General features: G+C 47.2%; 2 protein-coding genes across 3 annotated transcripts in view; both read right to left on the reverse strand.

The window, feature by feature from the left end:
* Positions 1 to 3,127, reverse strand: part of pcsk1nl (proprotein convertase subtilisin/kexin type 1 inhibitor, like) — a 4,382-nt gene extending 1,255 nt beyond the window's left edge. Inside the window, exons 1-4 of one of the 2 annotated variants that reach the window (XM_030353773.1) lie at positions 2,933 to 3,127; positions 1,138 to 1,357; positions 630 to 804; positions 1 to 61 (exon numbers count right to left, since the gene is read on the reverse strand). The exon at positions 1 to 61 is cut by the window's left edge and continues 56 nt beyond it. In XM_030353773.1, coding sequence (XP_030209633.1) covers positions 1 to 61; positions 630 to 804; positions 1,138 to 1,357; positions 2,933 to 2,989 — 513 coding nt within the window. In that variant the 5' untranslated portion in view covers positions 2,990 to 3,127. Of the gene's footprint in view, positions 62 to 629; positions 841 to 1,137; positions 1,358 to 2,932 lie in introns of both variants that reach the window. The other variant, XM_030353762.1, reaches the window with a different exon arrangement.
* A 1,697-nt stretch (positions 3,128 to 4,824) lies between these two features.
* LOC115541876 (synaptophysin-like) lies at positions 4,825 to 12,279 on the reverse strand. Its single transcript, XM_030353786.1, is given in 9 exon segments — positions 4,825 to 4,917; positions 5,266 to 5,355; positions 6,689 to 6,907; positions 7,942 to 7,959; positions 7,961 to 8,134; positions 8,817 to 9,015; positions 9,426 to 9,550; positions 10,303 to 10,368; positions 12,174 to 12,279. Coding segments are annotated over 8 exon segments (894 nt in total). The 5' UTR covers positions 12,192 to 12,279; the 3' UTR covers positions 4,825 to 4,917; positions 5,266 to 5,280.
* Positions 12,280 to 12,726: the final 447 nt, after the last annotated feature.

Here is a 12,726-nt window from a genome sequence, read left to right on the forward strand (position 1 = left end):
CTGGTCCAGCTGGTTCTGTCTGGACCGCTCCAGCAAAGTCCTGGCCAGGCGAGGGTCCATTCTGGGGGCGGTCAAACCTGTTACTGATGGTACTGGTTAGACTGGATTCAGATGGTACTGGTTAGACTGGTCTTACTGATGGTACTGGTTAGACTAGTTTCAGATGGTACTGGTTAGACTGGTTTCACTGATTGTACTGGTTAGAATGGTTTCAGATGGTACTGGTTTACTGATGGTACTGGTTGGACTGGTTTACTGATGGTACTGGTTAGGACTGTTGATGATACTGGTTAGACTGGTTTCACTGATGGTACTGGTTAGGACTGGTGATGGTACTGGTTAGACTGCTTTCACTAATGGTACTGGTTAGGACTGGTGATGGTACTACTGGGGACTGGTTTCACTGATGGTACTGGTTAGGACTGGTGATGGTACTGGTTAGACTGGTTTCACTGAAGGTACTGATTGGGTGAAGATACTATTTTGGTTTTTACTCGGTGATGTACTTGTTAGGAGTGGTTTTACTAGGTGATGTACTAGTTAGGTGCTGCAGTAGTTAGGACTGGTTTTAAAAGGTGACATACTAGTTAAGTGATGCACTAGTTAGGACTGGTTTTACTAGATGGTACCTCTCCAGCAGGGCCCAGCTGGCAGCCTGCGAGTTTCCTGGACTCATGCCCCTGCCGGTGTCGTCATAGTCCTGGGTTGCCAGTCGTTGGAAGGGCCCCCCCTCCTCCTCCTCCTCCTCCACCACGTCCATCACGTCCATGTCTCCTGGGTTGACCAATCCCGCACCTTCTGCCTCTGACATGAGGCGGAGCATAGCGGCCATGTAGGCAGCTGATTGGTTGATTAAATTAAAGAGATAAAGAGCTCATCTTACTGAACAGGCGTGTGTGTGTGTGTGTGTGTGTGTGTGTGTGTGTGTGTGTGTGTGTGTGTGTGTGTGTGGTGTGTGTGTGTGTGTGTGTGTGTGTGGGTGTGTGTGTGTGTGTGTGTGTTTGCTTTGAGTGTTTATGAGTGTTTGGATGTGAGTTTGCTGTTTGTGTGTGTGTGCGTGAGTTTGCTGTGAGTGTATATGTGCGTTTGCTGTGAGTGTTCGGAAGTGCGTTTGATGTGTGTGTTTTGTGTGTTCACCTCCTTCCTGCTCTTGTTCCCTCCTCTGGTTGCTCTCCACCAATCGCTGCAGGGCGTCATCTAAGCTCCTCCTCCACTCAGTTTGCTGGTAGTCAGCGTCTCCTCGCTGCACAGGATATGACATCATCTCTGCTTCGTTTGGCAGCAGGTCCCGCAAGTCTCTACGGAGTCGCCTGGCCGCCGCCCCCTGGCCCTCCAAGCCACGCCCCCCTGGAAGGGACTGGAATACCACAAGTTAAACACACCTGTAGTTAATACAACCAGTTAAACACACCTGTAGTTAATACAGCCAGTTAAACACACCTGTAGTTAATACAACCAGTTAAACACACCTGTAGTTAATACACCTGTAGGTAAAAAACTGTTGTTAAACACACCTGTAGTTAATACACCTGTAGTTAAACACACCTGTAGATAACCAGCTATAGTTAAACACCCCTGTCGTTAATACACCTGTAGTTAAACACACCTGTAGTTAATCACCTATAGTTAAACACACCTGTAGTTAATCACCTATAGTTAAACACACCTGTAGTTAAAAACCTATAGTTAAACACACCTGTAGCTAATCACCTATAGTTAAACACACCTGTGATTAATCACACTTGTAGTTAGTTAAAACACCTTTAGTAAGAACCTGAACATGTATAACATACCCTTAGTTAAATAAATGTAATATAAATATTTATTATATTATATTATCTAAATATGTAATATCTTTATTATATTATGTTATATTCATTATGTTATCAACGAAATTATGTTAAAATCATTATATAATCATCTAAACATGTTATTCTCCTAACTACAACAACAATTTGCCATGTCTGTCACTGTGCTGTTGCCTAGCAACCAGCTCTCCTCCGCATTCTCTTTCTCTCATCCATCCATCAATACCCCTCACTGCCTCTCATTCCCTCTGTCGTCTCTCCCTCTTCCCAACTCTCTCTCTCTCTCTCTCTCTCTCTCTCTCTCTCTCTCTCTCTCTCTCTCTCTCTCTCTCTCTCTCTCTCTCTCTCTCTCTCTCTCTCTCTCTCTCTCTCTCTCTCTCTCTCTCTCTCTCTCTCTCTCTCTTTCTCTCCCTCTCCCTCTCCTCCACTCTCCCTCTCTATCTCTCTCTCCCTCTCCGTCACTCTCTTTATCGATCTATCTCTCTACCCATCCATGCATCCCAGGCAGGTAAAGTGAGAATAATACCTACATAACAATAACAGCAATACCTACATAACAATATCAAGATAGATACACATATACATATCTAGCCCTAACAATATTACAATACAATATCTAGATAGATGCACACATATATTTCTAGCTCTAACAACACTACAATACAATATCTAGATAGATACACACATATATATATAGCTCTAACAATACGACAACGCAATATCTAGATAGATACACATTAATGCAAAACGTTAAAATTCTACATTACAATATATAGATAGATGCACATATTTATTTCTAGATATTATAATACTACAATACAACACAATATATATATAATCAGATTAATGTCTAGACATATATGTATTCTCTAGACATAAATAATATAAATAATATTAACATTAATGTTTATATATAGATATTCATTAATCACACTTATTTTAAACAGAAGTGCTGATGTCATCCTGCCTGGCGACAGTAGTAACCCTGGTTACACAACACCATGACGACACACATGTTTGAACACACACACGAACGCAAGCACGCAGGTGCCCACACACGCACACACACGTACACGCGCACACACAAACAAACAAAAGCACAAACACACGCACACTCCTCCTACCTTAGCGTTCAGCACGCTGCAGGCAGTAACGCACAACAGACACAACGGGCCCAGCATTCTGTCCTCTGTCCGTCTGTCCGTCTGACAGAATGCGGCTGCCCTGTTTTAGTGTCTCTCGCCCGTGTACACTCCCTCCTCAGCAGAAGAGAGCGAGCGAGTGAGAGACAGACAGAGAGACACAGAGAGAGAGAGAGAGGGGGGGGGGGGGGGGGGGGGGGGGGGGGGGGGGGGGGGGGGGGGGGGGGGGGGGGGGGGGGGGGGGGGGGGGGGGGGGGAGGAGCTAGAGAGATGCGAGATGAGGAAAGAGCATGATGTGAAAGGGAGCGAACAAACACACTAACGTTCACCCCTCCCTCCCTCCCTCCCTCCCTTCCTCCCTCCCTCCCTCCCTCCGCCCCCCCCCCCTTTCTGTTTGAGAACAGGATGCAGTGATGCGGTTGCCATGGTAATGTCTTTATTGAAACATGGGATCCAAAGTGTAAAGAAACAGGGTCAAAGGGTTTCCATAGTCACAATTCGTACAAACATATTGATAACCGTCGTCAACACTGATGTGGTCGCCTTGGTTACGGATGCTGGGTAGAATATCAGAGGAAGTTACATCACAAGTCAGAGGCATTGAGTCACCACGACACCAGAACAACGATAAGACACACAAACACACACACACATGCACAAGCCCACACACACATACACACACACATTTGTGATCCCAGACCCACCCAAACACCCCCCCCCACACACACACACACACACACACACACACTCACCCACCCACCCACCCACTCACCCACCCACCCACCCACACACACACACACACACACACACACACACACACACACACACACACACACACACACACACACACACACACACACACACACACACACACACACACACACACATGCTGCTGTATGGGGCTGGTGGTCATGCAGGGATTAAATATCTAAGACTGAAGGAAAGGCTTTATGATCGATAGATGAACTGTTTTTTGATTGATAGATTACGTGTCCTCTGCTTATTGATCCGAACACTCATCCTCTCCACTGGCTTCTACAATATTAATATACCTGCCCATCATATTATGTCATCCCTTTTCCCATCATACTGCGGAGGTGAGGCTGTTGCCATCCCAACACAGAACGCAAATCCTTTCATCTCACTGCTATTCACTTAACATCACCCCCTCCTAATATAATCACTGAGTCATCACCGCTCTGATAATATGATATCAGAGTTAACACCACCCCTTATTCATATTATCACAGAGTCATCAACAACCCTTACACATATTATCACAGAGTCATCAACAACCCTTACTCATATTATCACAGAGTCATCAACAACCCTTACTCATATTATCACAGAGTCATCAACAACCCTTACTCATATTATCACAGAGTCATCAACAACCCTTACTCATATGATCACAGTCCTTACCACCCATTACACCTCAAGTATCTTAACTTGACAGGATGGTATCTAGTGTGTACACCAGACGGCATGTATACACAGCATGTGCTAGACGGTGCAAATTACACCATCCGTGCTAGGTAGTACCAGCTAATCTGCTAGCACGGATACGTGGTACCTTTAGACTGTGTAGTACTATGTAGTAGAGAATCTAACTAAGTGGTACATACGAGTTGTCTGAGGGGGTTGTGGGATGTTTCTGGTTGCTATGGTAACACATGCTGGCACAAAGTGAGCAAGGGAAAGCACAGGTCCATATAAATAAAGACATGTTCATCTATATCATATCTGTTATGTACAACACTGACACCATGTCGTCATGAGGCTGCTGTCAACTTATTATCACTCTGTTTTCATATTCACATCACTCACAATACTTAACAACAACTCCCCCCCCCCCCCCTCCCCCCACCCCCCCACCCCGATGCAACAGATGAACATCCCGGCAGATATGAAGGAGCGTTGCATTATGGGTAGGCTGCAGACCGCCAACCTTTTGTACGCTCCAATGCCTGAGGAAACACAGACATTATAGATGTTAATATTATATTAACACATAGATATATAGAGATAAATCATATAAACACGTTATATATGGAGATAAAACATATAAACACAATATATATACAGAGATAAATCATATAAACACATTATATATAGGGATAAATCCTAATAACGAATTATATATAGGGATAAATCGTATAAAGACGTTATATATAGAGATAAATCATACACACAAAATATAAATATAGAGATAAATCATATAAACAGATTATATATAGGGATAAATCCTAGTAACACATTATATATAGGGGTAAATCTTATAAACGCATTATATATAGATAAATCTGTTTTCTTACCGATTTCCTGTCTGCTCACATCTGATTGGAGAAGGAGGTTGGAGCTGCTGCTGGTTGGCCATAGCCCGGACCGAAGTCCGCCTCCTGAGTCTAAATGACAGGAAGTGACATCAGATGATAATAATAATAATCGATAATCAACAGACACTGGCATTACCGAGGGGTCATTCGTAACCTGGCTATAATTAGCAACCTGGTCATACAGCTGTAGTTACCTGGTTGTAGTTACTGGTTGTAGATACTGGTTGTAGTTACCTGGTGCTTATAGGTTACCTGGTTGTAATAAGTTACCTGGTACTAATAGGTCACCTGGTTATAAAAGGTTACCTGGTTGTAGTTACCTGGTTGCAATAAGTTACCTGGTACTAATAGGTCACCTGGTTATAATAGGTTACCTGGTTGTAGTTACCTGGTTGTAATAAGTTACCTGTTACTAATAGGTCACCTGGTTATATTAGGTTACCTGGTTGTAATAAGTTACCTGGTACTAATAGGTCACCTGGTTATAATAGGTTAACTATCTACAACAATCTATTATCTATTACTACCAGGTAACCTATTGCTTACCTGCTAGTAATAGGTAACCCGGTACTAGCCTGGTTGTATCCCTGCTGGTTGTACTCAGGCTGGTAGTAATAGGTTACCTGGTACTAGTAGATTATCTGGTTAGTGGTAGATAAACCGGTACTAACCTGGTTGTATCCCTTCTGGTTGTAGTTACGAGGTTAGTAATAGATAAGCCGTTACTAACCTGGTTGTATCCCTGCTGGTTGTAGTCGGGCTGTTAGTAATAGTTAACCTGGTACTAGTAGTTGACCTGGTTAGTGGTAGATAAGCCGGTAGTAACCTGGTTGTAGCCCTGCTGGTTGTAGTCAGGCTGTTAGTAATAGTTAACCTGGTACTAGTAGTTTACCTGGTTAGTGATAGATAAGCCGGTACTAACCTGGTTGTATCCCTGCTGGTTGTAGTCGGGCTGTTAGTAATAGTTAACCTGGTACTAGTAGTTGACCTGGTTAGTGGTAGATAAGCCGGTACTAACCTGGTTGTATCCCTGCTGGTTGTAGTCGGGCTGTTAGTAATAGTTAACCTGGTACTAGTAGTTTACCTGGTTAGTGGTAGATAAGCCGGTACTAACCTGGTTGTAGCCCTGCTGGTTGTAGTCGGGCTGTTAGTAATAGTTAACCTGGTACTAGTAGTTTACCTGGTTAGTGGTAGATAAGCCGGTACTAACCTGGTTGTAGCCCTGCTGTTTTTAGTCGGGCTGTTAGTAATAGTTAACCTGGTTCTAGTAGTTTACCTGGTTAGTGGTAGATAAGCCGGTACTAAACCTGGTTGTATCCTGCTGGTTGTAGTCGGGCTGTTAGTAATAGTTAACCTGGTACTAGTAGTTTACCTGGTTAGTGGTAGATAAGCCGGTACTAACCTGGTTGTAGCCCTGCTGGTTGTAGTCGGGCTGGTACCCGCCCCCCTGGGTGCCGGCGTAGGGGTCCTGCTCGTAGCCCCCCTGCTGGCCGAAGGCCTCCGGTGCAGCGGCCTTCTCCTGCGGGGGAGGGGCCCGCATGAAGGGGGCCAGGATCCCCGTCTCCTTGAACACGAACCACAGGTTCCCCCCCCACAGGATGAGGTTGATGAAGCCAAACGCCTAGAGGGGGGAGGAGGAGGAGAGAGGGGAGAGGGGGGGAGAGAGAAGAGAGGGGAGGAGAGCAGGAGAGAGGAGAGAGGAGAGGAGGAGGAGAGGAGAGAGGAGAGAGGAGAGAGGGGAGGAGAGGAGAGAGGGGAGAGGGGGGGGAGAGAGAAGAGAGGGGGAGGAGAGAGGAGAGAGGAGAGAGGAGAGAGGAGCGAGGAGAGAGGAGAGAGGAGAGAGGGGAGGAGGGAGGGGGGAGGAGAGAGGGGAGGGAGGCGAGGGGGAGGAGAGAGGAGAGAGGAGAGAGGGGGAGGAGAGAGGGGAGAGGGGGGAGAGAGAGGGGAGAGGGGGGGAGAGAGGAGAGAGGAGAGAGGGGGAGGAGGAGGAGAGAGGGGAGAGGGGGGGGAGAGAGGAGAGAGGGAGAGAGGAGAGAGGAGAGAGGAGAGAGGAGAGAGGAGGGAGAGGGAGGGGGAGGAGAGAGGGGGAGGAGGGATGGGGGAGGAGAGAGGAGAGGGGGGGAGAGGGAGGGCGGGAGAGAGGGGGAGGAGAGAGGAGAGGGGGGGAGGAGAGAGAGGGGGAGGAGAGAGGGGGAGGAGAGAGGGGGAGGAGAGGAGAGAGGGGCAGGAGAGGAGGAGAGAGGAGAGAGGGGGAGGAGAGAGGAGAGAGGAGAGAGGGGGAGGTGAGAGGAGAGCGGAGAGAGGAGAGGAGGAGAGGATAGTTGGAGAGGGAGAGAGGAGAAAGAGGAGAGGAGGGGAGATGGGAGGAGAGAGGAGAAAGGAAAGGAGAGGAGCAGAATAGAATAAGATGAGAGAATATCCGTAGGAGCCATACCATGGAGGGGTTTAGCATGCTAGCTAGTTCTACGCTAGCAGTAACATTGAGGTATTTAGCATGCTAGGAAGCTCTAGGCTAGCTGTACCCTGGAGCTGTTTAAAATGCTAGTTAGCTCTACTCTAGCCGTAACATTGAGGTGTTTAGCATGCTAGTTATCGCTACACTAGCAGTACATGAGAGGTGTTTAGCATGCTAGTTAGCTCTAGGTTGTCCCGTACCACAGAGGTGTTGAGGCCGGGACATGACGGGGTCGTGGACATCCTTGCAGTGGTTCTCCTCGTTGCTACAGGCGGCGATCATGGTGAGGACCATGTCGGGGTCCGTCGCCCTCTTCACGTCGGTGAGACCCTTCGCCCACGCAGCTGAACTCACCAGCCACATGAAGGCAAAGACCCCCGTCACACCCAGGTCCTACACACACACACACACACACACACACACACACACACACACACACACACACACACACACACACACACACACACACACACACACAACACACACACACACACACACACACCACAACACACACACACCACACACACACACACACACACACACACAAACACACTTTAGCTAGGCTAGGTTTTGCATGTTAAGCTAGGCAATGTTCGCCTGGCTACGTGTTATTAGCTAGGCTAGCTGTTATATGCTAGGCTAGTTGTTACATGATATTTTTAGTGTGTTGCCTGGACTAGGCAGTGGTAAGTTATGATGGTTAGTTAGTGATGGTTACTAGGTGATGTTGAGTTAGTGATGCTACTCTGTGAGGTTAATTAGTGACGGTTGCTAGGTGAAGTTGAGTTAGTGATGGTAACTAGGTTAGCCTCTTGTTGTGAGCTAGGCTAGACGTGGTGTGCTGGGCTAGGGTGCTATGCTAGCGTTCTATTAGCACGCCCCTGTTGTGTGCTAGGCTAGACGTGGTGTGCTAGGCTAGGCTGCTACGCTAAGATACTATTAGCGGGGCCCTGTTGTGTGCTAGGCTATACGTGGTGTGCTAGGCTGGGCTGCTATGCTAACATAAAGTTGGCGGGCCCATGTTGTGAGTAAGGCTAGGCGTGGTGGGTTATGCTAGGCTGCTATGCTAACATACTATCAGCGGGCCCTTGTTGTTCTCCTTGTACTTCTCGTAGGCGAAGACGTAGATGAAGAGCGCCGCAGTGGAGTAGAGGAAAGCGAACACTCCGATAGTGACGAAGAACTCAGCGGAGGAAGAGTAGTCCCCGATGAGGAAGAGGCGCTCCGGGTTTCCCCCCGTGCAGGTGGGGGCGTCGAAGTACACCATGTGCATCCTGGAGACAACAGGACGCTAGTCTTCTACCGCATCAAGGTACTCAAGTAGCCATTGAGCATGAGACGGGTGGATGGTGATAGTGAACATAAGGAGGGTGTATATATGTTGATAGTGAACATAATAAGTGTGTTTGATGATGGTGAACATAATAAGTGTGTTTGGTGATAGTGAACATAATAAGTGTGTTTGGTGATAGTGAACCTAATAAGTGTGTTTGGTGATAGTGAACATAATAAGTGTGTTTGGTGATAGTGAACATAATAAGTGTGTATATATGGTGATAGTGAATATAATAAGTGTGTTTGATGATAGTGAACATAAGAAGTGTGTATATATGGGGATAGTGAACATAAGAAGTGGGTTTGGTGATAGTGAACATAATAAATGAGTATTTGATAGTGAGCAGACCTGAATGGGTATTCGAACTTCACCTCGATGCTCAGATCACTCTCTGTCCGGTTCTTACACTCCACCGCCATCTTGAACATCCCAGAATAACTTCCACAGGTGGAGAACGCAAAGATGGAGAAAAACTAGGAGAGAGAGAGCGCGAGAGAGAGAGAGAAAGCGAGAGAGAGAGAGAAAGCGAGAGAGAGAGAGAGAGAGAGAGGAGAGAGAGAGAGAGGAGAGAGAGAGAGAGAGAGGAGAGGAGAGAGAGAGAGAGAGAGAGGAGAGAGAGAGAGAGAGAGAGAGAGAGAGAGAGAGAGATGGATAGAGTGATGGATAGAGTGAAAGAGTGATAGAAAACAGATAGATATTTGAGATGTTACTCAAGGATGATTACTAGGTTATGGGTTAGTTAGTGATGGTTACTACCTGATGGCTAGTGAGTTATTGTATGGTAATGGTAACAAGGTGATTGTTATCTAGTTCTGATTAGTTAGGGATGGTAAATAGGTGATTGGTTAGTTAGTGATGGTAAATAGGTGATGGTTTTAAGTCGATTGGTTAGTTAGTGATGGTAACTAAGCCATGGTTACAAGGTGAATGGCTAGTTATTGATGTTTACTAGGGGATTGGTTAGTTAGTGATGGTTACCAGGTAATTGGTTAGTTAGTGATGGTTATCAGGTGACTGGTTAGTTAGTGATGTTACTAGGTGATTGGTTAGTTATTGATGGTTACTAGGCTATTGGTTCGTAAGTGATGTTAACTAGGTAATTGGTATGTTGGTGATGGTTACTAGGTGATTAGTTAGTTAGTGATTGTTACAAGGTGATTGGTTAGTTAGTGATTGTAACTAGGTGATTGGTTTATTTAGTGATGGTAACTAGGTGATAATTTACCCATTGTAAGGCTTTGATGAAACCCAACGGAACTTTCAGGATACGGAACTGCCCTTGGGCAACCAGCTGGAGAGCGAGAGAGAGAGAGACACATAGACATAGACGTAGACAGAGAGAGAGAGAGAGAGATAAGATAGAGACATAGACAGACAGCCAGACAGACAGACAGACAGACAGACAGACAGACAGACAGACAGACAGACAGACAGACAGATAAAGAAAGAGAGAGAGATAGGTGGACAGAGAGAGAAAAAGAGACAGTGAGGGAGAGGGGGAGGTGTGAGAGAGAGAGAGAGAGAGAGAGAGAGAGAGAGAGAGAGAGAGAGAGAGAGAGAGAGAGAGAGAGAGAGAGAGAGAGAGAGAGAGAGAGAGAGAGAGAGAGAGAGAGAGGATGTAAAATTATGTTACACATGAGATACCGATGTTTTTGTATATAGTATGACGTAACATAGGCATAGCATTCCATGAGCATAGCATAGTAGCATCAGTGTCGGGAAGGTTTAGGCTACTAAACCATATTCACGTATCTATAGAGATGTATTCATGTATCCATAAGGACGTATTCATGTACCCATACTGATCTGTTCATGTTCTAGAGGGATACATTCATGTATTTATAGAGATGTATTCATGTATTTAGAGAGATGTATTCATGTAGCTAGAGAGATGTATTCATGTATCCATAGGGATGCATTCATGTATCCATAGGGACCAGACTAGACCGGACTAGACCTGACTAGACCGGAATACACCTGACTAGACCTGACTAGACCTGACTAGACCGGACTACACCTGACTAGACCGGACTACACCTGACTAGACCGGACTAGACCTGACTAGACCGGACTAGACCGGACTACACCTGACTAGACCTGACTAGACCGGACAAGAAAGGACTAGACCTTACTAGACCAGACTAGACCTGACTCGACCTGACTAGACCTGACTAGACCGGACTACACCGGACTAGACCGGACTAGCAGCAGACTAGACAGGACTAGACCTGACTAGACCGGACTAGACCGGACTAGACCGGATTAGATCTGACTAGACCTGACTAGACCGGACTAGACCGGACTAGACAGGACTCGACCGGACTCGACCGGACTAGACCGGACTAGACCGGACTAGACCGGACAAGAAAGGGCTAGACCTGACTAGACAGGACTAGAGCTGACTAGACCTGACTAGCAGAAGACTAGACCTGACTAGACCTGACTAGCAGAAGACTAGACCGGACTAGAAGAACACTGGACCAGAATAGCAGCAGACTAGACCTGACTAGACCGGACTAGCAGCAGACTAGCAGCAGACTAGACCTGACTAGACCGGACTAGAAGCAGACTAGACCTGACTAGACCGGACTAGCAGCAGACTAAACCGGACTAGAAGCAGGCCATTGCTGGTTCTGTTCCAGGAGGATCTGGGTGCAGGGGCCAGTAGTTCTATGTGAGCTAGTGTCCTGAGGTCCAGCAGGCGGCCATTTTACCCCCCCCCCCCCCCCCCCCCACCCCCCCAGAGACCCCCTCCCAATGGGTCCAGCACCAGGTCTGTTTACGTATCTAATCCACTGCAACACGAGCCGCTAGCGCCTGACAGCGGGGGGATGCTGAGGCAGCGGCGTACTCCGCCCTGGAGACTGAGTACTACACCGCGCACCATCCGAGAGCATCCACGCACCACACTGCATCCAACCTGCCTCCTGCATCCCCCCCCTCATCCTGCATCCATCCATCCTCCATCAACCCACCACCCAGCTCCCTTCATCCACCCATCCTGCTCCACCCATCCTGCCCTTCGCCCATCCAGCTCCACCCTCTCAGCCACACGTTATATTCTCCATGTCCGCATTACAGATAAAATAATCTTACCTTGTTCACGAGATCCATCCTGACGACTGGAGAGGAGAGGAGAGGACAGAGAGGAGAGAGGATGGAGGGAGAGAGAGAGAGAGGGGAGGGAGGGGAGAGAGAGGGGGAGGGGGCGATAGAGCGAGAGGGTGGGGGAGGGGACCAGAGCCTACTGCGTCACGCCGCTTCCACTGTGTTGACGTGGAGCTGCGATGATGAACACACGGATCACAGAAACACACTCTATAGTAGGCTCATTCAGGAGGGCTAGGTGCTACATTACATAGGATAGATGTAGCTACTATAAATACTATGAACTAGAGAGAAGGGGGAGGGAGAGAGAGAGGGGGTGAGGGAAGGGAGAGAGAGAGAGGAGGGGGGGGGGGGGGGGGGGGGAGAGAGGAGAGAGTGTTACAGAGACTACATTACATAGTGGATACATTTGCTACTATAAAATACGACGAATAGAGAGAGAAAAGGGGAGGGAGAGACGAGAGAGCGAGGAGAGACCTGAGAGAGGAGACAGAGAGAGAGAGAGATGAGAGAGAGAGAGATAGAAGAGGAGAGAGAGAGA

Source organism: Gadus morhua, chromosome 1 (assembly GCF_902167405.1).
Source record: "Gadus morhua chromosome 1, gadMor3.0, whole genome shotgun sequence".
Taxonomy (NCBI): domain Eukaryota; kingdom Metazoa; phylum Chordata; class Actinopteri; order Gadiformes; family Gadidae; genus Gadus; species Gadus morhua.